General features: G+C 56.3%; 1 protein-coding gene across 9 annotated transcripts in view; it reads left to right on the top strand.

The window, feature by feature from the left end:
• The window catches only part of TRAPPC12 (trafficking protein particle complex subunit 12), an 84,525-nt gene that overhangs the window by 50,163 nt on the left and 7,411 nt on the right, over nt 1-26,951 (top strand). For 2 of the 9 annotated variants that reach the window (XR_007149317.1, XM_047845174.1), the window contains exons 7-9: nt 9,895-9,967; nt 12,134-12,207; nt 17,567-17,665. The exons of 1 other annotated variant lie outside the window; for it this stretch is intronic. Coding sequence is in view for 7 of the 8 variants with exons in the window: in XM_047845174.1 (XP_047701130.1) it covers nt 9,895-9,967; nt 12,134-12,207; nt 17,567-17,665 (246 nt within the window). In the remaining variant the exon portion in view is untranslated. 6 more of the 9 variants (XM_047845178.1, XM_047845177.1, XM_047845176.1 and 3 more) reach the window with 6 other exon arrangements.

Below are 26,951 nucleotides of genomic sequence, written 5' to 3'. Positions count from 1 at the left end.
GCAACAAATCCCACTTGCTTGTGGTGTATGATCCTTTTATTGTAGAGTTGAATTCAGTTTGCTGATGCTCTGTTGAGGATTTTTGCATGTATGTTCATCAGGGATATTGGCCTGAAATGTTCTCTTAGTAGTTGGCCTGTTGAGATTTGCTGTTTCCTCCTTGTTCGATGTTGGAGGATTATATGTTTCTAGGAATTTATTCATTTCGTCTGGGTCGTCCAACTTGTTGGCATGTAAGTCTTCCTCGGTATCCTTGGTAGATTAAAAGCAGGGAAATATCTCTTGTGTACAAATCACATGCCCTTAAACGTGGCAGACCTGTGTGTCTTCTCTGTCTAGCAAAATGTCTCTTCAGGCCCTTCACGCATCCTGCAAATCCTACAAGCACCTACTTTGTGTCTCACAGAGGCCCGGGAGCAATGTTTAAGGAAGTAGTAGTTTAAAATGTTCCAGAATCAAAGCAAGTCCTACTGTGTGATGACAACTGGCATTCGTAATGCCGACTCCGAAGGCAGGTAAGGTTCAGAAGCGCTTTGTGAATTGTTCTTGGTTGAACGCTAACAGTGACGCGGAAGGCACCAAGCTGCATCCACAGGTCAGATTATGCTGTGGAGTGTTATTCGGAAGAAACAGGGGACTTAGAGTCTCTCCACCTCCGGGCGTTGGGCCACCCCACCGCTCAGGCTGCTCACCGTTAGATGGAAGCGAAGCGCCTGTTCCCGCCTCCCTCGAGGTGAGGTCGCGTCTGCGGAGCGCCCAGAGCTGTAAGCGCAAGCGGTGAGGGCAGCAGCACGACACGGCCCTGTGTTAAATGAGAGTGGATCTTTCCGGTCCCTGCTTTCAGTCTCGTTATTCTTGAGGAAGGTTTTAGGGGCTTTTTCCAAGATGCCGGCGTCCTCGGGACTCGCGGCAGGGAGGCGGACGGGCTCCTTCCCGCACAGCAGGCCTCACTCCGGCGCGAGCAGGTGTCCCAGGCACCTCACAGCCTCCGCCCTGCATAACTTCAGAGAGACAGGAAAACTCTTCTTTCTTGTATGCTAATCGGTTGACGGGGAACATTTTTTTTAGGTTCCGACACTTTTTTCCTCGAATCTTAAAACACTTAAGATACAGCTATTTTCAGACATAAGCGTATAACTTGTTGCCGAGAAACGCAAAATCAATGATTTTCTAAGCTGTACACAGATGATTTTGTTAATTACGTTTTTCATTTACCTCCATATCGCATCGGGGGAATTTTTATGTACTTGAGAGAAAATTCCAAGTGTTCCAGTGACTCGAGGGGAGAAAAGAAGACGTTTTAGGAGTCCGTCCGTTTTCCTGGTCCTGAGGTGTCTCATGTGCTGCGGGGTAGGGAGAGACAAGGGCAGGTCTTGCCGCCACGGCTGCTCTAGACTGTTGTACCCATTCCCCTGAAATACAGCGTGTTCGTCAGGGACTGGTCTCTGTTCCTCAGCATTTTTCTAATAACAGCTCATTTAATCCTTATGGAAACCCAGTAAAGTAGGGATTCCCTTACCCCCGTTTACAGCTAAGTAAACTGGGGCACGGAGAGGCCAGCTAACTTGCCTGTGATCGTGTGATTCGACCGCTCGTTGTGACACGTCCCAGCCGAAGGGAGAAAGACCGACAGTGTTCCTGCCTGTTCCAGACTCTCTGCTCCATCCAGTACGAACACGTCTTGCTGCGTTTGGTGGCAGATTGAACCAACGAATAAGAGCCCCGGGACCAGTGTCTGAAATCCCCGGTCCCACAGGCCGGCCCCCAGAGATGGGGTCCGTCCTCACTCAGGTGGTTTCATCCCCGGGTGGCCAGGCGGTGACGGCCGACGGCTCATGAGGGCAGAGAGGTGAGCAGGCCCAGTGCGGTCACACCACGGGAGCCCCTGGCCCGGCGCGGCCTGCGGTGTAGGGACCCGCTGCCGGGGCCTGAGCGTGACTGGTCTCTCGGGTGCCACCTGGGTGTGGACATCCCAGCCCAGGTCACGGGGCCGCGCCGTGCGCCAGTGGGTGTCCTTCTGACGGCACGACCCAGATGTAAGCCCATCCGTTTGCTGCTGCTGAACTAAGAGAAGGGCGGGTGGTTCTAATTCTGGAAGCAACACAGGCAGCCCGTCCTGGAAGGGACGGTGTGTTGGCCTCTGGCCAAAGGGATTTCCGTGGCTAATCTCAACGTGTGCCTGCCGTGTGTTCCAACTTAAAACCTGGCCCCGCCTCCCAAGACAGAGGCAGCCCCACGTGACAGGACTGGTGGTGGTAAAGAGAAGGGGCTGGGGGACACAGAGCAAGGTGGTGCCCGTGGACCCCCCACGGCTCCTCCGCCACCGCCCGGCAGATAAGAAGCCCAGCCGCTGAGCTTCCGCTGTCCTCCTCCTGCGCGCTGCCCCCCCTGCCCCCCAGAGGCCAGTGTTACCTGCAAGCTCGTCCCGTGCATGATTGAGGGTGGTTTCAGCCGGAGAGGCCCCTGGCTTTGAAGCGGGAGTGGTCTGTCTTTGACCCGCTGTCAGGTCAGCGGGCAGATGTGTATGAGCACCTGTGTGCACAGCCCGCGACAGTTCAGGGCTGAGCACGACACCCGCCGCCCCCCGCCCCGCCCTCTGTGAGCGCGGTTTCCGGGGCTCCGCTTCCCCCGCCCCGTGATCCGCGAGCCATTCCCCAGTATACCGTGGACACGCAGGGTGAGGTGGCAGGAAGGCAGTGTTCGTGCGAGGACTTATTTACTCAAGTACAAAATCCAGGGGCGCCTGGGTGGCTCGGTCGGTTAAGCATCTGACTCTTGGTTTCGGCTCAGGTCCCGATCTCACGGCTTGTGAGTTCAAGCCTCGCGTCAGGCTCTGTGCCGACGGTGTGGAGCCTGCTTGGGATTCTCTGTCTCCCTCTCTCTCTGCCCCTCCCCCACTCGCACTGTCTCAAAATAAACTTAAAAAAAAAGTGCAAAAGCTGAAAATACTAAAGGCCCGCACACCACTCTTGTGGCAGCCTGCTCTGGCGGGGTAAAGTTAGGGGCACGGATGCATTACCTGCATACAGGTCTGTTCTGTGCACGGCCACTGATCCGCTCTGCTCTTCACCTGTAAACCAGAGGTCAGGGGTCAGGGGTTGGACCACAGGGTCCCGAGGCTCCGTCCGACACCAGCAGGCTGGTGTTTTGAGTCGGTCACAGCCAACGGGAGACCCCAGGAGAGCTGTAAACCTCAGGCTCTTGACCAGGACCCTCCCCACATCCCTGTGCTCTCCGCTGTGTCCTTGAGCGTGGCCCCCAGGGTGTGCCAGGTCAAGCGCCCACAGTGGCCGTGGGTCACCGTGACCATGTGAGCGGCGCCCGCACCATAACGTGCTGTGCTCTGTGTTTTACACCCTCCGTTAACACGACAGCCGTCTGAAGTGATAGCGTCTCCGTTTTACAGACGTGGAAGAGTCACCAGGGTCTGACAGCGGGTGGGGGTGGGGGAGTCTACGCTAGAACAGGTCGCCCGGCCCCAGAAACCTGGTCCTGACTCTCCCCGTGGGGTCACGCTGCGGTCTCCCGGGCTCCCCCGAGTGCAGCAGACTCCCCGCCGCCCTGGGAACGTGGCCCAGGCAGCACACTTGAGTGTCGCCTTGACGGGGACCGTGGCCCCAGCGGCTGGGCTCACAGGACCAGGGGGTGGGGCTCTTAGCTGCTGAGGGGTCAGGACACGGAGTCACATCTCCTCGGGTGACAGGTGACGTCCTCCACCCATCCCCTCCCCCAGCCTTCCTTCCTCAGCCTGCACGCCTGGCCCCTCCTCCTGCCCGACCCGGGCGCTGGTATTGAACCCTGGGGCACGGACTTGGTGACTCCCTCCCAGACGCGGTGTGGCCACCGGTGTCCGGTGGTGGGTGGAGAACTGGGCCACCCCCTCGAGGCTTCAGGACGGGAAGTCGGGCCGGGCTGCATGTGGTGGCCTCAGACTGGCCAGGAGCCCCGATGCCGGTCTGAGAGGCTCAACTCAAGGACAGTCTACACAACCAGAGTTGTCGTTTCTGGGAAGAAAGCAGTTACTACGTTCCCATTCGCCTTAGGGCTGTCTGTCCCCTGTGCTCTCACTGCTCCTATGGCATCTGTTGTTGGTCCTCAAGGTCGTTTTTCCGGGCCAGAGGTCAGCAGTGGTTGTAGAATCAAATGCTCACACAGGGTCAACGTGGAGCAGGAAGCCAGGCCAGGACGGTGGAAGGTTGCTGTCCCTTGGGAAGGGACTGAGGGCTTCAGGCTGTGAGAACATGAGAGCACTGCCACGGGTGCAGATAATACACTGTGACCGTGTGGGTGGATGATACGCTGTGACCGTGTGCACGGATAATATACTGTGACCTTGTGTGTGGATAATACGGTGTGACTGTGTGCACAGATAACACGCTGACCATGTGTGTGGATAATATGCTGTGACTATGTGGGTGGATGATACGCTGTGACCGTGTGCAGATAATACGCTGTGACCATGTGCGTAGATAACACGCTGTGACCGTGTGCAGACAATACGCTGTGACCGTGTGTGTAGATAATACGGTTGACCGTGTGCAGATAATACGCTGTGACCGTGTGCAGATAATACGCTTGACCGTGTGCAGATAATACACTGTGACTGTGTGTGTAGATAATACACTGTGTGCACAGATAATGTACTGTGACTGTGTGTGTAGATAATACGCTGTGACTGTGTGCAGATAATACGCTGTGACCGTGTGTGTAGATAATACACTGTGTGCACAGGTAATATACTGTGACTGTGTGTAGATAATATGCTGTGACCGTGTGCATGGATAATACACTGTGACCGTGTGCGTAGATAATATGCTGTGACCGTGTGTGCAGATAATACACTGTGACCGTGTGTGCAGATAATACGCTGTGACTGTGTGCGTAGATAATACACTGTGTGCACAGATAATATACTGTGACTGTGTGTGTAGATAATACGCTGTGACCGTGTGTGTGGACAATACACTGTGACCGTGCGCGGATAATACACTGTGACCGTGTGTGCACGGATAACACACTGTGACCATATGCTGTGACTGTGTGTGCAGATAATACACTGTGAGCTTTGCCGTCTGACAGCTGTCTCTCCAGCAACAGTCAGCTAGCTCTTCACAGTTTTGATCCCAGCATGGATTCCCCAAGTGAGAGGGAACAGCCTTAGATGGCAGCCGCACACAAGGGCCCCAGAGCAGGCCTGGACCTGGGGTGTCCCGGAACAGACCCGGACCTGGGGTGTCAAGGCATGATGTGGTTTCCAAACAGTCATCTAACTCCACAGCCCTGACGTGGGACATGTTCACACACGATGCTCATTTTCAAAGCCAGCCCACAGATTTATTACTGCAGTACGGTCTCCTGTAAACAACATCCGCTGAAGGGAGAACAGCATTGTGTTAGCTCTGTGGGTAACAGGAACAGAGGCCGTTCTATTCTTTTTTATTTTCTCAGCCGTCGTTATGTCAGCGTACTTTAACTTTACAATCAGGCATTTTTCTGTTGAAAAAAAGTTAAACGAGACCGCAGGACAGAGAAGGTGAAGTTGAGACGGCGGTAACATGAAAGGAGCCAAAAAGCAGGTCTGACTCCTGGTCACCAGAGCCAGGAGGGAAATGGCGTCAGGACACAGTTCTCGGCGTCTAGAAAGCAGTCGTTTGCTCAGAAGAGGCCAGGCTTTCCCTAATGTGGAAGCTTCCCCGGACAGTGGTTGCGGACTCTCTGTAGTCAGCCAGGGAGCCTGAGATTAGACCGTGGTCCCGAATTGTAACAGGGGGCCCAGTTTGAGCAGGCCGTCACTTGTGACCTTTACCAGGTGGCCCAGGGCACCCGTTTTTCCTGCTGCCTTTGATGCAGAAGAATGTGCTAGACTAGTAGATGTTTGGATGGTGTAATTGTATCTGTGAAGGTGAAATGCTCCTTGATCTCAAACAAATTTGCTGTGCGCCCGGGCCTCGGGCAAGCTAGAGACCATCGCATCAGGACAGCAGGTGCCTCTGTCCCGCGGTCCCTCCTTCTCTGGCTTCTCTGCAGCCCGTCTCTGCTGCTAGTCCTGAGAGACCTTTACAGACCAGTTGGGAGACAGCCAAGGGAACAGAGTTCTAACACCACTTGCGGAAGTAGACACGGTCCATAAGGAACGATGCCAAAGTAAATTGGGCTGTGGGTCGTTGCCGATACGGACGTGCCCCGCATGGTCTTGAGCTCAGCTCCGACCCTCCCACAACCCAGCAGCCTCCACCCGTCGCAGGTTAGCCTGGCGGAAGGAAGCTCGTAAAAGAAGTGCTGCTTTAGAGACCCCCACAGCTGAAGAAGCCGGAGGGTCAGGTATGTTTTTGTGCAAAAGAAACATACTCCAGAGTGTTGACAGGAATGGTTCTCTGCTGCTGACTGCTAATAAGGCAGAGGTGACAGCTTTGTCTCTAGGAAGTCTTGATGTCTTTCAGCTGGCCCTTGCTGGCCAGCTCCTCGGGGAAACGCTCCAGGAGGCTGGCCATCGGCATGCTGACAACGTCTGCCCTGCCAGGCCTCACCTGACCCGGATGGTGCCGTTGCCGCTTTCCTGCCGCTGCAGCAGAGAACAAATTGATTGTGGCTTCATCAGATAAGATGGGAGTGATTGGCAAGTAGAGAGAGATCACTGAAAGGCTGGAGGCGGCCTCTCCGCCCTTTGCCACTGATGCTCATGCTCCTGGGCCCGTGCGTGCACGGAGTACACAAGCAGGTGACAGGAGCGTCCCCGTCGCCGGGGATCAGCTGGGAGAGACTCACGCTCCTGGCCTTGTGTGTCAGAGTGCACAAGCAGGAGGTGACAGCAGGGTCCCCGTTGCTGGGGATCAGGGTGGGAGACGCTCACCCTCCTGGCCCTCAGAGGAGCTCAAGAGCGTCCCTGTCATTGGGGTTTTACAAGGTTTGTGTCTTGACTCTTCTCGGGGTGGCAGTTCACGCCTTTAGAGACTCCAGGTTGCAGCGTTGCAAATCTCAGGATGTCGACTTGGGAATGTGAACTGTACCCCTCAGCAACCTAGTATAAAATCCGATGCCCCTGGGCACCTGGGCGGCTCAGTCGGTTAAGTGTCAGGTCATGATCTCAGGGTTCGTGGGTTCGAGCCCCGCATCGGGCTCTGTGCTGACAGCTCGGAGCCTGGAGCCTGGAGCCTGCTTCGGATTCTGTGTCTCCCTCTCTCTCTGCCCCTCTCCTGCTCATGCTCTCTCTCTCTCAAAAATAAATAAACGTTAAAAATAAAATCTGATGCACCAAAAGTGAAGCACAAGGCCGCAGAAGTTATCAAACAATCTAGTCCTGACTCGTGCGCGAGAGCCCAGCAAAGAGTGGGCATCAGCGGAATGAGGAGGTCCGGAGTTCTGTATTCCTCACTTGTGTATCTTGACGTTGTGTGTTCTGTCCTTCTGTGATCCGCATGGAGAGAAGAGAGCATTGTTTCAAGGGGTGAAGCCCCGAAGGGACACTGTGTCCACAGGCAGGGGTTGGGAGGGCTCTGGAGTCAGGCAGATGGGGAAGCTTTCCAGGTGCACCTGTCTCTTCCCGGCAGAGTGACTGGGCCACGTGAGCCTCGAGGCCCTCAGCCGTAGATGAGGGGTGTCACCCGCTGCCTCGGGGCTGCGTGCGGGTTGGATCGGGATGCAGACAAGCGACTGAGCACAGAGCCTGGTCCGTGGGAGTGTTTAGTCCCCCTTGAGTGGCTTGAAACAGCTCCAAGAAGCCTCTTTTTGCTTTGCAAAGCCTCTTTCCCACAAGTTCCCCTAGGAGACTGTGGTGGGACAGGTAGGTCACAGGACTTTCTAGAGAAATCTGAGCCCCGGTAGGGCAGACCTGCTCTCCCTTGAGTCTGGTCTCCAGTAGGTTACTAGTGAGAACTCGGGCCCTTGGGTTAGGGCCCGCCCCCAGTGGTCTGTACCCTGGGTGCTCCATGTACAAAACCCATTCCCCAAAACTACCCCACCTGTAGCCCACAGCAGCCCAGCAAAGCAAGAGCTGCGAGACTCCTTCCCCGGAGCTTTCCTACAAAGTGTGGTTCCCAGACCGTCGTCCCCAGAGCGCCACCCAAAGCCCATCAGAAGCGCAGGGTCTGGTGCCACACCGCAGGCATACGAACCAGAACCTGAGGTTTACGGTACCAGATTCCAGGGTCATGCGTGTGACCACTGTGCCCAAACCTGCGGGCAGGTGTCAATGTGGTGTTCCTGTGGGCCAGGCTGGTGCAGTCCCCCTTGCTCATTCTGGGGAGCAGACCAGGATGCTTGACAGTGTCTTACCTGGACTTGGGCCTCGGTCATTCTGTCAGGGACAGAGAGATGGGGGAGGGAAGGGACACCTCACCACGGTTGCGGACTAAACACTTCGGGCTTTGGGTGGCGGTGTTTCTGTCGCTTTCCTTCACAGAACTAAGCTTTTGGAGGTGAGTGCGCTCGGACCGTATAAAGTCGTATTGGCGCCAGAGGGGCGGGGACTCCTGCTTTTCTCTCCGGGACACGTGTCCTCTCCTCTTGGCGCCCAGAGTAGGCCACCCCCCTCCCACCTGCCCCCGCAGTCACGGCTCCGGCCTCTGGACTCCTGGCACCGTCCTCGTGGTTCAGTCCAGGCCGCAGATAAGGTGGCCCCAGAGGCGGGTCCTCGGCACAGATGACGCGCGGTGAGGCACGCGACCAGTCGGTGACTTTGCCCTCACGAGGTGTGCGGTCCCCCTCCGTGAGGCTCCTTCTCTCCGGCTCGGTTGTCGTGGTTGGTTTTGTGCGTGGACACCCGCCCCTTCCCCTGTGTCCCATCCAGTGGCCCTGGGGGTGGCCCTGGGGACCAGGAGGGTGCTGGGCCACCTCTTCCCCTTCAGTAATTCTTGCCTCTTCTCCCTTCCTGTCCGCCTTCTATTCTCGCCGGAGGTTAAGCGCCCCCAAGACTTCCTTTCCTAGTCTGTTTCTGTTCTTATGATTCTTCATCAGAAGACAGATTAGCCAAAAATGTCATGTGACCTGGTCTGGACCCAGTCGAGAACCTTCGCGGCTCCGGTTCCGAACCCAGTGTCTGGACCCAGCGAGGCGGCACGGGCTGTTCACAGAAGCTGTGCTCCAGCTGGCGTTAGGCAGGGACCCTCGCAGGTGCGCAGAGGCCCCGCTCGCCCTCTGCTCTGCCCCCGGGGACCCCACACACGAAAGCCCAAAGCAGGTTCTTCATCGGGTGGCAAGCGTCCCCTCTTGGGGTGGGTCATTTGGGGACATGTTAACTGGCAAGGTGACCCGTAAACAGAAGGTTTTTTTTCCCCAGACCACCTGCCCCTGAGGTCAGTGATGACGCAACTGGGACACAGCTTCGTCGGTTGACGCTGGGTCTCCTGACGCACAGCCTTTCCTCTCCACGCCTTTCTCTCCTGCCGCTCACGTCCCCTCCTCACGTTACAGTGATAGCCGTCGTGTTTTCTTTTCAGGAAAAGCCAAAGCACGCAAAGCAACCCGAAGTCATTAACCAAACAATACAAACGATGTAAGGGGACAGGTGCTCAGAATATATTTGATACATTTCAAAAGGCCGCACAGCCCACGGCTGAGGGGGGGCAAGACTGGCGCTTCTGAAGGTAACAGTCATCCTCGTGTGTAACACACTGGCCGCCTTCCTTGAAAAGAGAGGACGTCTCCTCTGGTCTGAGGTCTCTCGAGTGCCTTCCGAGCGTCCTAGACCCAGACGCCACCACCGGCTGGAGAGCGGCCCCCTCTCCGCGTCCCCTCCGTGTCCTGAGTGCTGACGTGTAAGAGGTGTCTGTGTGGGACATTCCTTGACAAATTGGTTTTCATACAGAGAAGTCTGCGTCTCCTAGAATCGGTTACGACAAAGTCTGGAAGCAAATTCGTTCTTCACGATTTTGTTGTTCTCGTTTGGAATTGCCGTAGATCCTGACAAATCTGGAGCAGGGCTTGGCTGAGGACGGAAGTGTGAACAGCATCACACCGGAGAACAGACGAGGTCAGTGCGCAGACTGCTCGTTAAGCGACTGCCAGCCCCAGCGGTTTTCTTCGTGTCCCCCCCCCCCCCCCCCCTCTTAGTAAGGCCTCCGTCCTCGCATGCATTCGTTGGCTCGCCCTTGTTTGGGAAGCCAGGCGCCAGGCCTGGAGCTCTTGGTACAGGAAGGGCAAGCCCAGGCACGAGGCCTGCCCGCCGGGAGCCCCATCGGGTGCGGGAGCCCCACTGCACCCAGAGGTCCCGGAAGCCAGCGCAGCTCCCGCGGCAGGCAGGTGCTGGGACAGAGAGGAGTTGGGCCTTCCTGGGGGAGGGGCGTCCCTGGGGTGGGGACTGCCCTCCGGAGCCACAGCCTTGGCAGAGAGGGGCACCCAGGGGCCCCAAAGTGCTGGAGAGGAGAGGAAGGGGGGCCCCGCGCGCCGTCTAGGAGGCCAGGATGACCCTGAGCCCCAGGCTGCTGGGAGCCAGTGAGGAGAAGGTCATCCCGGCTGTAACTTCTTGAGAACGTTCGGGATGAACTGCTAATTACACTTCAAAACCCAACTCGATCGGTGCCCCCGAGAGGCCCCTCACCCACCGCTGACTCCTCAGGGCCGCCCCTCTCCTTTCCACACGGCACCTGCCCTGTGGCAGCTCCGGGGGCTCCGCCGTTTGCCCCTGTGTGCCCCACGCGGAGCGAGCTCTCGTGACCACCGGCCAGCGTGGGTTATCCTGGCGAGCGGTGCTTCCTCTGCAGCTGCCAGAGGCAGGGAGCTGCACTGGTGCCCCCAAGGGCGTGGTGACCCTGACAGAAGAGGGGAGTGGGATGGGCAGGAGAAGTTTGCCTTTGGGGCCAGCAGCACTGGGCTGCATTTATGCTTTAAATTCAGTGTCCTTTGTGTGAGAAATCCCAAAGGACAGCCAGGTTTGTAGGGGTGTGTGTGTGTGTGTGCGCGCGCGCACGTGTGCAAATGCACTTCCGAGTCATGTAACTGCAGCTGAGTTAGCGAGGAGGCGTCACTCACCCTCAGATGTCCCATCCTCTCGTACTGGGTGCCAGCTTGGGAATCCGCAGATAATCACTAGACCTCAGAAAGCACTTCCCGGGTACCTAAGGGTCATAATAGATAAACAGTTTGAAGGTGAACGGGGGCTTCCTCCCAGAGCTGGAATTAGCACACGAAAGAAGGCCATGGGTGAGCCTGGGTGGCGCAGTCGGTTAAGCGTCAGACTCTTGATTCCTGCCCAGGTCACGATCGTAGGGTTGTGGGATTGAGCTCTGTGCTCAGCAGGGAGCCTGCTTGGGATTCTCTCTTGCTCGCTCTCTCCCCGCAAAAAAAAAAAAAAAGAAAAAAAGAAACAAGTCCGTGGAGATAAACTGCAGTTCGGTGAGACCACACGTTGTGTTCATCAACAAAAGATACTGTTGAGGACTCTTCTTTTCACAAAAATGATGTTGTAAGCGCCTAATATATTTTTAATTGCTTAAAGGCGCAGGGAGTTAAGTTCCTAATTCTAGCAATTAAGTCTATTGTGTTCTTAAGCAGGTCCGAGAATAAGCACACTTTCTGGGCAGGTGTTATCCTACCCGCCCGTTGGTCCTGGCACATGGGAAGGGCAGCACATGGGCAGAGCAGGGTCAGCCGGCTCACAGAATGACGGTCCTTCGGGCACCGCCATCCTCCGGGCCTGTGGGCCGCTGCAGCCGCCACCGGGCAGACACCTGCTGGGGAGCCACCTCTGCTTCTGCGTCATCGCCGCCCTGCCGTCACGCGGGAGGGTGCTCGCTGCCACCACGATGGTGCCCACAGGGTCCGCAACACATATAGGACAGCGGTGGCCGCTTCTGTTTAAAAGGCTCTGAAACGGAGGCCTTGAGAAGGTGGCCTCAGTAAAGTGGAGCCCAGCGTGCGGGCACCCTGCAGCCCCATGCCCTGTGCCCCCCAGGCAGGTGGCCGTGGCTGGGCCACATGGTCTCCTGTCTGCCCTGAAGCTGACCGGCCACCTTCCTGTTCTCATGGCTGTGTCACTTCTTCGTCCATTCTCCTCCCAGGGCCAAGAGCACCGGCCTGATGCCCTGTGCTCGGCAGCCTGGTGACAGGGGACCTTCTAGGCCAGAAGTCACAGGACCGTCGCTGACGGCCAGGGCTCGCCTCCAGCTGGCACACGCTCACCACTGCCCCTCTCTTGCAGCCTCCGTTCGGCTGTGGCGGTCCCGCCTGGGACGGGTGATGTGCTCCATGGCAAACTGCCTGCTCCTGATGAAGGTACGTGGGTAGGGAAGAGGGAGTCCATGGTGAGGAGACATCCACGGGCAGCCGCGGGGTTCCCGGACTCGCCCTGGACCCATTTAACGTGTATGGAAGGAAATTTCAGCACAGCGTAGAGTTTACACTGCCACGCTGAAGTGTTCAAACCTGCGTCTAGACGATTTAACTAAAATCATCGTTCGTTCCCCCTCCTTCTCGTTCCCTCTCCCTTTCTCGTCTCTCTCCCTCTCCCCTCCCCCCACCCTTTCCCCCTCCCCACCCGCATTTCTCATATTTTCCTCTGGGTTCCATCCCAGAAAGGGAGCCCTTGTTCTCCCCGTGTTAGAGGAAGGGTTTCCCCTGGTCCTGGCAGGACTTGCTGACTGATGCTTGTGGTATCGGGGGACAGGTTTCCCCAGAAGACCTGTGTCTCAGGGATGCCACCCAGAGCCTTCGGCCCCCATGGAGGCAGCTCTCAGATCGGAGAGGACGAATGGACGCCTGGGTCCTTTGTTCTCTCGTCTTTTCCCCAGCAGGCCCTCGCCAGCCAAACAGCAGTGTCTGGCTCCTCGCTTTGGTGGGAGCCTGACCGCCCCCCCCCCCCCTCCGGCTCCCCCGGCCGGCAGGTCAGGGACCCACACCCCCAGAAGCCCTGCCGCAGCTGCAGGGGGGAAGCAGACAGCCGAGAGCCGCTGCAAGAATCCGTTAGCCTCGGACACCCAGGCGCGAACACTTGGGCTCTTATGAGACTGAGTCTCTGAGTCCCCCACAGGTCAGCCCAAGGTCATTCCTGAGCTTAATCTTTAGCAAAGCAGAGCAGGCGGTTGATAGGGTGGCAGAGCTCCATGGCTGGCCCTGGCGCGCAGCCCCGTGAGCGGGTCCTGTCCTGGGCACAGTGCAGAGGGCTTGGCCGCGGGCATAAATGCACAGCCCCGCCCCGTGCCCGTTAGGAGGACATGTGGCCTGAACCTGCCGTAGGGCAGCCTGCACGGCTCCCATCCTGGTGGCCCCTGTAAAGGCGTGACACCAGGGCACAGTGACCTCGCAGCACCCTGCGTGTCCCGGAGCCCCAGGCGCCTGCTCTAAAACGAGGCACAGATCTGGTATCTCTGAAACCCGCAGCTGTGACATTCACGCAGCACCACCCCCCCCCGCCCCCCAGGCACACACGGCCAAGGAGCTCAGGTCTCCCTTCAGTCCACACACCTGGCGTTTCTGACAGGGTGGCTTGGCCGCCCCTGCGGTGACCGTGTCCCTCGTCTCGCACCCCAGGGCGGGCCACCCCCGGCATGTGCGTGGACGGATGCCCTCCAAGCAGGCCGTTCTCCCCAGCCTGCTGAGGACTGTCGCCAGCTCCTGGAACCCCGTCCCCCGCCCCAGAAAGCCAGCTGCTGATGCGGAGAGCAAACTGTAAATTCACAGGGCTGACTTGTCTTCAGTCACGGGGCCAAAACTCCCCAGGAGGGACGCTACCTGTCCCCCTGCCGACTTTTATTTGCATTGTTAAGATGTTAATAGCACATTATGGGAGGATTTCTTTGTTGCGCCGTGGTGGTAACAATGCCCTTAAGCACCAAATGTAAGTTTTCTACCGACTTCGCTGGGACTCCATACCGAACATATTGCTGCAAAAATGCTTTCTGATGAATGCAATTTGAGATTTTAGACGAATCTTCATTTCCTTGAGTTCAAGTGCACGTTTGGCAAAGGTCTCCGAGTGTTTGTGCCCTGTTGCCAGGGTGAGCGCGCGCGGCACTGCGGAGTCCTGTCCATGGGGTTCGTGCGCGGCCGCCGGCGGCCCCTCTACTCGGCCGTTTCATCGCTCTGAGGGCCGGCTCTGTTACGGGGAAATAAATACTAACTTCCTTCTGATGAGAAGCGGACGTTTCAGCCCCAAGTACCCGCAAAGCGTACCGTGGGGCGCGGTTACTTGTGTCACGTGGCCGGCGACATGTCCATATGACGTACTGTCGGGGCAGTTACGTGTGTGACGTGGCCGGGGACGTGTCCGCACGACAACGTCGGGAGTGGTTACGTGTGTGACGTGCCCCGGGATGTCTCAAATGCGGCTCTCGTCCCCAGACTCGCGGAGGGCGGGGCGCCAGTGCAGGTTGGCCCTGCGGGTGATGTGCCTGCGGCCTCAGGTGCGCCCCCGAGGGTCCCACGTTTCCCCCCACCCGCCCCCGCCCTCCTGGGCCGCCCGTCGGGGCGCCTCAGGTCACGGAGGGACCGTGCAGGCGCATGGACCAGCTTCTTCCCGCCTCAGTCTCCCCACGCAAACCCTTTCTGGCTGCAGATGGTCGTGAGCCCTGCTTCACGGCCCCCAAGCCGGCGGAGCTGCTGAAGGGAGACGGGTGCACCCCCCGCCGACCCAGGCCCGTCCCCCTGAGCAGGTCACTCGCGGCCTTCCTCAGAGCCGGTCGCGTGGTCTGCAGCGGGGCGGAGTGGGACAGCGACCTTGAGCGTTTTCCTTTGGAGGGGCCGCATTTCCTCCGCTTCCAGGAAGTAAGCCATTTCCGGCAGTGATGGTCAGCTTAGGAAGCTCTGCAACCCACCCCCGCGTTATCTGAGCCCAGGGCCCCTGGAAGCATCGCGGAGGCCGTCCCCGAGGCTGCGGCCGCTCCTGGGCGTCCAGAGCGGCACCGGGACCGCAGTGATCTCGCGGGGAAGCCAGCCTTCCCGCGCGCCCCCCCCCCCCCCCCTCCTCCGTGCCTGCGGATCCGCCCTGGAGGGTTCTCCCAGGAGGTCGTGTTTTCACAGATCCACGAGGCCGTTACTCCGTCAGGGGTCCTTGCTTAGTTCTTTCCACGTCACATTATCTTCGGAAACACGGACTCCTGGCCTCAAGCACTGAAACACGGTTGTCAGACGGCGACGTTGGCTTCCCCAGACTTGCCAGCCAGAAGTGGGCAGGTACTGCCCCGCACGTCCTGGCTCCGGCTCCGGCTCGGCTGGGAGCTCGGTAGGGTGGGTGACGCACAAGCCAGGACCTGCGGCACGTGGACTGGCCTGGATCAGTGACACTCGGGCGCTAACACCAACGACAGAAGGGTCTTCTCTTGACTGGAAACCAACAGCGAGGGCTGGGTGTTAAATCACAGCAGGTGACTTCCCCACCAGCAGGCGTCTGGGTAGGCCTCGTGCTTGTGGGGGCACCCCAGGCACCCTCTGCTGGGGCCTCAGCCCCCCCCCAGGGGAGGGGCCTCTGAGCGCACACACACACACACCTCATGCACACACCTGATCACACGCACACTTGCACGTTCGCACTAGCACGCACACACTTGCTCATGCTTGCAAACGCACACCTACACACGTTTACGCTAGCACGCACACGTGTTCACAGATGTTTTGTTCACACTCATGCTTTTACACACCCACTTGCTCACACGCTGATGCATACACGGTAGTGCACGTTCGCACTTGCATGCACATACTTGCTCATGCTTGTGCACCCCCCGTGCCCACACCTGCTCTCATGCTTGTGCTCACACTTGTGCACTTACGCACCTCCGTGGTTTCTCACACTCATGCTTGCACACACTTGCTCATGCTTGTGCTCACACTTGGGCACACATTCATGCACCGGCTTGGTTTCTCACACTCGTGCTTGCATGCACACTCATGCGCTTACTTGCACTCACTTGTGACTGCACTGACACACTTGTGCCTGCTTATACACGTGTGCACACACAGCACTGGAAACAGCACAGCCCTGCTGTGGGCAGCAGGGGCCCCAGGAAAGGATAGCACGTGCTGTGAGGCTCCTCGTGAGCACCACACCTTCAGTAAAATTTGTCTTAATGGGTTTTCCTTGAAAGGGCCCGACTGGAAAGGTTTTCACTCTTTTCCTGCTAAACTGAAATTTTACTTGTCACCTGTCTCTATCACCATTCCAGTTAGCAAGCTAGTAACTGAGAATGTGGAGGAACGAAAAACAAGCCAGGAGAAAAGTGCCCGCAGCCAACATTTCCTGCCGGCCGTGTGCTGGGACTCAGGAACAGCACAGCGCCCGTCACGGAGCCTGCTCCACAGACGTCACAGAGATCACGGCTGTTCTGGAGAGGCTGGCTTTGCTGGGGGACCCGAGAGGGGCCAAGGGCTGTGTCCTGGGCGACTGGTCCCGCCTCTTACGGACGAACCGGGGTTCCGTTAGTGTCCCAGTAGGCCGGCGTTGGGAGCACAGCAGGGGGTGCAGAGATGGTCAGGCCCTACCCGGTCCCCCAGGGCAGCGTGAAGGGTGCTCCCGACGCAGTGAGAGAGGGCAGCTGCTGGGGTGCACGGCCAAGCACCATGGCCAGCGGAGCCTGCTGAGTGCCCCACGTACACCTCCCTGGTGCGCTCAGAGAGTCCCCGCACCACATTCCAGCGCTCTCCCCAGCGAGCCTGCCCTGGGTCTCGTGCTCGCTCTCAGCTAAGTTGTTTGGTGGGGGTTTCTGTTTAAACATAAGAACTTTTCCTCAACTTTTAGCATAGAAAACGTTTAAGAGATGCTATTAATAAATGTGGTTTAGGGGCACATGGGTGGCCAAGTCAGTTAAGTGTCCAACTTCGGCTCAGGTCACAATCTCACAGTTCATGGGTTTGAGCCCCGCATTGGGCTCTGTGCTGACAGCTCGGAGCCTGGAGCCTGTTTTGGATTCTGTGTCTTCCTCTCTCTCTGTTCCTCCCTCACTCACACTCTATCTCTCTCTCTCTCTCTCTCAAAAACAAACATTTAAAAAATTAAATGAGGGGCACCTGGGTGGCATAGTTGGTTAAGCGTCCGACTTCAGCCAGGTCACGATCTCGCGGTCCGTGAGTTCGAGCCCCGCGTCGGGCTCTGGGCTGATGGCTCAGAGCCTGGAGCCTGTTTCCGATTCTGTGTCTCCCTCTCTCTCTGCCCTTCCCCCGTTCATGCTCTGTCTCTCTCTGTCCCAAAAATAAATAAACGTTGAAAAAAAATTAAAAAAAAATAAAATAAAATAAAATAAAATAAAAAATTAAATGAAAAATAAATAAATTTGGTTTATGTCATTGGCAGTGATGACAAGGTGAAATTCACCAACTCACTTAATTTTGTCAAGAAAGAAAGCGACAGTCCAGGTGAATTGCTAATTGCTATTTAGAAAGTGGAAGCAGGTTGGACCTCAGCCCCTGAGGGAGAGGAAGGCATTTCCCGAGTCTGGTCACAAACAAAACTCGGGGTCCCGTCTGCCACGTGGTCAGGCAGGCTTGCGCCCACCTCCCAGGCCCAGCACTGGGTTTCCGCATCCTCCCGGCTCGCGTGTCGACGTGCCCTATCTTCACACGTGAGTCTGCAGGCACTTGAGCTTCTAATTTCGTAAAACGGTGATCTTCCTAACCCAAGATGCTCTTTCGGGTTCTGTCCCCGCAGGATTACGTGCTGGCTGTGGACGCGTATCGCTCAGTCATCCAGTATTACCCCGAGCAGGAGCCCCAGCTACTGAGTGGTATCGGCCGGATCTTCCTACAGGTACGGGCTCCCCCCTCCCCGCCCCCCACCGGGCACCTGAGCTACAGGGGGTGGGCCCTGCAGGGGTGGCCTGGGACTCCGTGGTAATTCCGTCTTTAGGAAATAGACAGAAAACATTTTGTGTCAGGTGTCTGTTAAAAGGTTGAGTTTTTCACAGTAGCTCTGTTTTGATGGTATGAAATCCCGTTGGCTTTGACGTGATTAGGAAGCCATGTTGCTAAATGTGAATTTACAGGTTTTCATGGGCAAGGCACTGAAACAGATTATTTTATTTTTATTTTTTTTTTTTTTAATTTTTTTTTTTCAACGTTTATTTATTTTGGGGACAGAGAGAGACAGAGCATGAACGGGGGAGGGGCAGAGAGAGAGGGAGACACAGAATCGGAAACAGGCTCCAGGCTCTGAGCCATCAGCCCAGAGCCTGATGCGGGGCTCGAACTCACGGACCGCGAGATCGTGACCTGGCTGAAGTCGGACGCTTAACCGACTGCGCGACCCAGGCGGCCCGAAACAGATTATTTTAGAAATCGTCCTGTGGCAGTAGGAAAAGCGTTGATAAAACCACCAAGAGTGTTCTTTCAGCTTGCCCGAGACTAGCGTAACTTGCTGATATCTTGCTGGAAAGGGCACCCGAATGTGTGCGGAGGCACAAAGGACGCACATCTGGAAGCAGCGGTCCAGCAGTGCACGAGGGGAGGGACGACACCCTCTCGCCAAGAGCATCGCTGATCTGGGATGAGCTCTCCTGGACCCCTTGGCGACGGAGTGATGAGTGCCCTCCTCACTCCTGTCTCTCCCAGGACGGCAATCCCACCCTTGCGGGCTGAGCCCAGGCAGCCTCTGCCCCCTCCCACCCTCAGGGCATGGGGCTTTCTGCCATAACACCCCGGAGCAAAGTCGGAGAAGGGTCAGAAGTACATCGAGCACCACTCGCCCTGAGCAGGCGCCACGCCCAGCCAGCCCCGCCGTGGGTACTGCCGGCCACTTTACAGATTAGCAAACTGAAGCTTCCCTGTGGTTGAGTCACCCGCCCGAGGTCCCAGAGATCCGGCGAACGGAGTCTCTGTGAGCCCAGAGCTCAGGTGGTTTTCACCGAAAGTGGGTCCTGTCCACCCCCGTCCTCACTCCACGCACACACGCGTGCACCCCCGTCCTCACTCCACGTACACACACGCACCTCTCTCCTCCTCCCACAAGCGCCACTGCTTCTGGGGAGCAAAGACGGGTTGCAGGGACAGCCTGACAGTGAAGGCCAGCTGTGGTCTTGGAGTCCTTCCCAGGGCACTCAGGGGCCTCTGTTGTGGGGCCGTTAAGGGCGACCCTCGCTAAACCGGATGCTGAGGAACGCACACCGTAGAGGCTGGAGGACCCAGCTTTCTGTCTGTTCTTGGTGCTTAGCTAGCAGGTGAGCCCAGGCAAGCCGCCGAACTGAGCTACATTGTCTCTGTACACCGTGGATGCTCGTTAGTGTCCTTTGGGGTCACTGAGCAGACAAAGCAGGACCGTCCGTGTAAGAACGCAGTGCCGTGGGGGCGCCCGGCTGGCTCAGCCACTAGAGCGCGTGACTCTCAATCCCGGGGTTGTGAGTTTGAGCCCCGCGCTGGGTGTAAAGATTACCCTAAAAAAATAAAACCTTTAAAAACAACAAGAAAAAAAGAATACAGTGCTGTGCCTGGGATCATGCTGATTATCGAAATGAAATATCCTGCGTCTGCTCTAATTCCTCACCACTCAGGACAGTCTTCATTTCTGAGTCATAATTTACGTAATTTAAGGACTCCACGCCTGACATCCATTTACGAATCCTGAGATACGAAAGCACATCCTCCTGTGGGAGTCACGGGAGTGACAGGACTGAGGCCCGGATCTCAGAACGGATAGTACCAAAGCCGCGGGGACTTGGTGAGACTGCCCTGTAGACTTTTCCGTCCCGGCTCCAAGAGGGTCCAGCGTCACCAGGGGAGGCGGTGAGCGGTGCAGGGAAAGCTCTTGGTGTCCCCGGTTCTCAGGGCTGGGGAGGTGACTGCTGGTCAGGAACACCTCCCCCCCCTCCCCCCCCCCCCCAGTGTGAAGACAGGCCACAGGAAGCTGGTTGACTGGACTCACCGAAGTCCCCACCACGTGGCCGGGAGACCTTGTCACCTCGGACTATTTATCAAACGCCTGTCACTGATACTTCTGTTGCTGAAGAACAACGGTGTGAACTTTGGTTTTGTAAAAGAAATCGAGATGGCAGGACTCACCGTTGATGACACGTTCCCATCGGAGCTGCTCAAAGGTGGCCTCGCTCCGTGGACAGGTCATCTGTTACCGCATCCGTGCGCCGAGCAGGAAAGGCAGGCACAGGTAAGGTCTTGGTCGGCGGGGTCAGCGTGCTGCCTGACGCATCCGGATCTGAGAGGAGAGAGGACGGCCGCTGAGCGGGTCTCGTGCTCGGAGACCCGGGAGCCCTTTCGGAAGCTGAGGCTCCCGGTGGAACGTTGCTGTTCCGGGCCGGCGTGGTCGTGCGCCTCCCGTAGCCCGTCCTGTGATCTGCCAGTGTTGAGGCGCCGCGACAGCTTCCCGCCTGCTCTACGGGGAGTCCGTGCTGCACAGTCAGGGCTCACGGTACAGGTCTCCCTGGGAGAAACCACACGGTGGCTTGAATTCGTGGGGAGTTCTAGAGCTTTCCGGACCCCTGTGATAAAGAGCGCGTCCTAGGGCCCGGTGGCCATGCCTCTTTGTCCTGACCTGCCCTGCACCCTCACCTGCTTCCTGACGCCCGTGCCCTGTACGGCCGGCGTGCTCGCTGCCGAGCTCTGGTTTCTTTACGGTCGCCCCAGCAGGCGCCCATCCGCACCCGGGTTCAGAAGCGGTGCTGGGACCGGCCCCTCCAGACCCGGCCGCTGCCTGAGGGCCCCTGTCTCCGGTCTCTGCGTTCGGCCCCCCAGAGGGGCCCAGAGGCAGCGTGGGCACGTGCGAGTGGTGGCACTGCCCCGGCCTCCAGCCCCGGCTGGCTCCCATCCACCCCAGACCTTAGCCTCCTGAAATGCCGCTCCCTTCTGTCATCCTCGGTCAGAGACCCTGCTGGCGCCTCATGGCTTACCTGTCGGGTAAGCTCACGCCTGAAGCCCGCGCTCAGGGCCCTCCCAGATTCGGCACTAACTCCTGCTTTGCAGCCTACTTTTCTCCCTGCTTGGGCTCCCTTTCCCTCTGCCTGCCTCTGCAGGTCTTGCCTGTCCTCTAGGGCACCGTGAAGTCACCTGGACCCCTCGATGAGCTCTCCCCTGACTTCTCTCCCAAGGCATCTTGGAGAATAAATGCACACAGCCCCGGAGCTGAGTGGGAGAAGACAGGCCACGGGAGCCAGCTCGGGGCCGTGTGGCTCTGAGTGGGTCATGTGACCTTGCTGGGCTTCGGTCCCCTCTGTGAGATAGCGAGTCGGGGATCTCAGCAGAGATCGGACTGCACACGGGGCCTGGGACACGTGTGGTCTACTGGGTTTCTGTGCCTCTCAGCCTCCCGCCGGCCTCGAGCAGTGGGGCACGCCTCACTCCCACCAACCGAAAGGCAGAGCCGCCCCAGAGAATGGCTAACCCCAGGATGTCGGGGTGGGGAGCTCCCTAGAGACGCTGACGCACACAGGCCGGGAGCCCACAAGCTGCCGGGGGACGTGCGCGCGACGCCTGGCCGCGTGGTCCGCGTTCCAGCCCCAGAGCCATCCTGCCGGCGTGTGTGCTCGTGTCTAACCTTACGCCTCAGCTCACATTAAGGACGTGTTTGGTGGGATGAGAGACGGTCACCGGGGGCGGAGCCTGGCATGGTGTTCTGTTATGCAGCCCTGACCCGTAATAGTGCAGAAACAGGACATTTGGGGACCAGACGAGGTGTAGCCAAGTGGAACGAAGTTTCTGGAGAATACCACACGGCTGGGCGCTACACTGCCCTGTGTCTCACGTGCTGCACTGCTCCACCCTCTGTCGGGCCAGCAACAGCTAAGCCACAAAGGAAGGCGCGTGGGCGGATACCCAGGGGCCAGACCGGTGCCACGTTGCATTAGGTCTCCTAACAGAATGTATGGTACTTGTGAGGAGCTACCCCCATTCTTTCCAAGAGGCTCGACCTCATGGCCGTTATGAGCAAACTGTTAGCTGTTCAGTTTGTGCGCTGATCACATAGATGGGATAAGTCCCACATAAGTCAGGTGGGAAGACCGGACTTAGACACACAGGTCAGGACAGAATGTTCTAGATGCAGTCTGTAGGGAGCAGGCCCGCTGGCCTCCCACCCACACACCAGGCGCCTGGGCCGGCCCCTTCTCGCCCCCAGTCTTGCTGCACAGCCTCCTGAGAGCCCCCGCCGTCCATGCAGAGGAGGTGAGCGGTTGTTCTGGGGGGAGGGTCAGGTGGAACGGGGGTCTCTGCTCCTGAAGGCACTGGGAGGGTGCAGACGCGATGGGAGGTGCTCTGTACTCTGAGGGAGCCCTCCCACGGTCCACCGAAGGGCGGTGAAACACGTGCACACGCAGAGAAGTGTGTATTCACACTTTACGGTGACTCCACACCAAGGCCCCCACTCCGTCCTTCTGGGCTGTGATCTGTCTCAGCGGCAGGAGAGGAAGGAGTGGAGGGGTCCTGGGTGCCGTCCCTCACGGCCGCAGACTGTGCCGTCTGTGCCTTGGTGACGTCCAGAGCCGAGGGCCCACGAGCTGCTCACGGGAGAGCCGGTGTCCACGGCGCTGGCGCGGAGCCGGAAGGGGCCGGTGGCCAGGCAGGAACCTTCGGCGCAGAGCGCGGCGAATGTGGGCAGACCGGCCTCCGCGGCAGCGCGTGCGGGACCGGCGGCGAAGGCAATGCTCAGTCCTCCGACGCCGCGGCTCAGGGGCCTCCGGAGGTGGGGCGCGCCCAGCGTGCTGCGGGGGCAGCCACGCGGGTGGGAGTGGGGCGTGAAGGACGGTCGGGGGCCGTGGGGACAGGAGGCGCCTGCGGGGTGCAGGCTGCTTGTTCATCCTGCCTGGCTCGTAGCAGGGCAGAGGGAGCAGGAGGCAGGCTCAGGCTCAGGGCTGCACAGGGACTGGGGGGGGGGGGGGGAGGGACATTGCTGCGCGGAGGCTCTGGGGGCGGGGACGTCACTGTGCGGGAGCACCTGCCGGAGGGAACCAGGACATAGCGGCAGCGGCGTGTCACCGTTACTGGCATGTGTGCACTAATCTGGGGGGTCAGCCCCTTCCGGAAATGGAGGTTTGAGAGGTTTTAAAGTGGGGGCGGGGGGGGGGTGCCTGGGTGGCTCAGCCGGTTGAGCATCCGACTTTGGTTTCAGCTCTGGTCACGATCTCCCCATTCGAGCCCTGCGTCGGGCTCTGTGCCGAGAGCGCGGAGCCTGCTTGGGATTCGCTTTCTGCCCCTCCCCCATTCAGTATGTGTGCTCTCAAAATATGTTTTAGGTATGAAAATATTTCCTATATATAAGCGTAAAGATTTGGGCTAAATGGTTTTTCTAGATGGATTTCCAGCCCGTGTTTCCGTAAGTAAAGTTGGTCGGAGTAAACAGGAGAAGCCCGTGGCTTTCAGCTGATACAAATCTCAAGGCAGCAGGCGCCCTCCCGAGGCCGTTGCGGTGGCCCTGCTGGTGCCCAGCCGCTGGGACAAGGGGTTCTCACTGTTGCAAACTGGCGAGGCCCCCGGGGACCCCGCGCCTCCGCAGGGCCGCCTCTTGCCCAACTTGCAGGGTGGGAGGGAGCCCAGCCTGCTGTCGCGGCTGAGGCCAAGGAGAGGGAGAGAGGCCGCGAGCCCTGGTTTCTGCTGCAGAAATACACACGGGGTCCATCCCTCCGAAGGACACCGGTGGGGGAGCCCCACACAGGCATGCTTCTCTCGGGCTCCGCTTCATGAGTGCGCACGCGTGCACGAGTGTGCTTGTGCATGAGCACTTCTCTTGGGCTCCAAGTGCACGTGTGCGCGCGTGCACGAGCACTTCTCAGGCACCGTGTTCACAGGTGTGTGCGTGCACGAGAACTTCTCCGGCTCCGCGTTCACAGGTGTGCGCGCGTGCACGAGCACTTCTCTCAAAAGCGCTGGTATGTGTCGTCCGTCTTCACAAAAGTGAGTTAGAAAGTTTCTTTCTTTCGCTGTCCTCTGGCAAATTTTGGATTATTTTGGAATTCTCTGTTCCTTGAAGGTTTGGATAATTCACCTAAGAAATGCTTGTGCCAAGCACTTGGTGTTTGTGAGCATTGACGCCGATCACTGTCCCTAATGTGTTACTGTTACAGGCCGCAGGGTTTTTCTCTGTCTCTGGGGTCCGTCTGGGCAATTTCAGGTGTCCCAGGAAGTCACCTGTCTGGTCCCTGCGTTCACGTACATTTGCACACAGTTCCGTGAACTGATGCCCTTTTGCAACACGAGCAGTTTCCTTTCTGTCCATCGTGACTTGTCATTTTACGTTTATAATTCTGTTTGCACTTTGTCTCGACTGGTTCCTCCACTTACTATCTGTTGTTTTCTCCAAATAAGTGGGTTGGGGTTATCAAGTCTGGGTTTATTTGCTTGCTGGATATCCTGCAAAAATTTCGATTGCCTTTTTTTATGTTTGATTTTTAAATCATTACCACATAGGTGTATCAAGTAAACCCGCCGTACACCTTACGTTTACACAGTGTGTCAAATATGTTTCAGTTAAAAATGGAGATAATAGATAGCATGGATGTGACCGATCGAGAGCTGAGTGTGTTGAAGCGCTTGGCTGGGCGCCCACCACACCTTGAAGGCTTGATAAACACGAGTAGCTACGGTAACTTCGGCCTAGTCAACAATACAGACACGGCGACATGGTTCTCGTCAATGGGACTTGAAACACAGCGAACACATTGTGAGGGACCAGACTTGCCAGCCGAGGGCACAGACAGCGTTGAGCCCACAGGGCCTCCGGCTCCTTGCGAGTCAGGTAGAGAGAAGTCTGGTGCAGAGCTTCGAGCCGCGCGGGGCCCTAGGGGAAGCGACACATAAACGCCCTTCTGTCGTCTTCGCGTGTCTTCGTTTTCTTCCTTCTCGTGTCGTTTTTGGGCTTCTGTGGATTGATGTCACTGACTGGGAGGGCTCTGAAGTTCTGTCCCCTTTGCAAACTATGCACTTGGCCGTGGGTTTCCTGGATGCTGGCAGAAGACAGGGGGCTCCCAGAAAAGAGACGAGGGGGCCGTTTATTAAGGCAACACCAGTACGTTCACGGGGTCATTTTTGTCACCAGACACCACGCCCATCTGTAGGTCTTCTTTGGAGGAATATATTTGCACCATTTTTTTTAAATTTGATGTTTATGTATTTTGAGAGAGAAACAGAGTGTGAGTGGGAAAGGGGCAGAGAGAGAGGGAGACACAGAATCGAAGCCGTCTTCTGCCCATTTTGTAATTGCATTATTTGTTTGTTCAATTGTGTAAGTTCTTTGCATATTTTAGATACTAACCCTTTATCTGCTGTGTCTTTTACAAATATCTTTTCCCACTCATAGGTTGTCTTTTAGTTTTGTTGATTGTTTCCTTCACTTTGCAAGAGATTTTTATTTTGATGTAGTCCCAGGAGTTTATTTTTCCTTTTGTTTCCCTTGCCTCAGGAGATGCGTCTAGAAAAAAGCTGCTGTGGCCAGTGTCAGATTACTACCTGTGCAATTTTCTAGGTGCCAGGTCTTTAACCCATTTTGAGTGTAGTTTTGAGCCTGGTGTAAGAAAGGGGTCCGTTTCATTCTTTTGCATTTGTCGTCCGGTTTTCCCAACACCATTTGTTGAAGAGACTGTCTTTTTCCCGTTGCATAGTTTTGCCTCCTTTGTCGTAATCAGCCATATAACTATGGGTTTCTTTCTGGGTTTTCTGTCCTGTTCCATTGATCTGTGTGGCCGTTCTTGTCCCGGTCCCATACTGTCTTGATGACGGCAGCTTGAAGTCTGGAATCGTGATGCCTCCAGCTTTGCTTTGATCTTTCAAGATCGCTTTGGCCACTCGGGTCTCTCGTAGTTCCATACACATCGTAGGATTGTTTGTTCCAGCTCTGTGAAAAATGCTGTTGGGATTTGGATAGGGATTGCATTAAATGCATAGATTGCTCAAGGAAGTATAGACATTTCAACAGTATTTATTCTAATTCATGAGTGAGGTATGCCTTTCCATTTCTTTGTGTTATTTTTATTTCATCAGTGTTTTCTAGTTTTCAGAGTTACAGGTCTTTCTCCCCTTTGGTTAAGTTTATTCCTAGGTTTTTTTTTTTTTTTATTACTTTTGGTGCAATTATAAATGGTTTTTTTTTTTTTTTTAAGTAGGCTCCATGGCCGGTATGGGGCTTGAACTCACGACCCTGAGATCAAGAGTCTCATGTTTTACCAACAGAGTCGGCCAGGATTGTTTTCTTAATTTCTCTTTCTGCTGCTTCATTATTAGTGTATAGGAATGCAATATGCTTTTGTATCCTTCAACTTTACTGAATTCAGTTATCCGTTCTAGTACTTTTTTGGTGGCGTCTTTAGGGTTTTCTGTCATCTGCAGGTAGTGGGAGTTTTACTTCCTACTTACCAATTTGGATGCCTTTTATTTCCATTCGTTTGCTGAGGCTGGGACTTCCATTACTATGTTGAATAACAGTAGTGGGAGTAGACATCCCTGCCTCATTCCTGACCTGGGGGGAAAAGCTCTCACTCTGCCCCATTGAGTGTGATGTTACAGCTGTGGGTTTTTCACACATGGTCTTTATTATATTGAGGAATGTTCCCTCTGAACCCGTTTTAAGGGTTTTTGTCATGAATGGATGTTGTTCTTTGTCAAATGCTTTGTATGCATCTACTGAAATGATCACATGGTTTTTATCCTTTTTATATTGATGTGATATCTCACGTTGATTGAACCACCACCCGCACATCCCAGGGATAAATCCCACCTGATTGCGCTGAAGGATTTTTTTAATGTATTGTTGGATTTGGTTTCCTAGTATTTTATTGAGGGTATTTTAGTGTATGTTCAGCAGAAATACTGGCCTGTAGCTCTCTTTTTTGGTGGTGTCTTCATCTAGTTTTGGTATCAGGGTAACACTGGCCTCATAGAATGAATTTGGAAGTTTTCCATCCTTTTTTTTTTTTTTTTTTTTTTTGGAATAGTTTGAGAAGAATGGGTATTAACTCTTCTTTAAACATTTGCTAGAATTCACCTGTAAAGCCATCTGGTCCTGGACTTTTATTTTTTGTGGGTTTTTTGATTACCGATTTAGTTTCTTTGCTGGAAATTGGTCTGTTCAAATTTTCTTTTTCTACCTGCTTTGGTTTTAGTAGTTT

This window comes from Prionailurus viverrinus, unplaced genomic scaffold (assembly GCF_022837055.1).
Source record: "Prionailurus viverrinus isolate Anna unplaced genomic scaffold, UM_Priviv_1.0 scaffold_33, whole genome shotgun sequence".
NCBI lineage: Eukaryota > Metazoa > Chordata > Mammalia > Carnivora > Felidae > Prionailurus > Prionailurus viverrinus.
The sequence above is the reverse complement of the archived record's forward strand: the minus strand, read 5'-3'. Positions and strand labels throughout refer to the sequence as shown.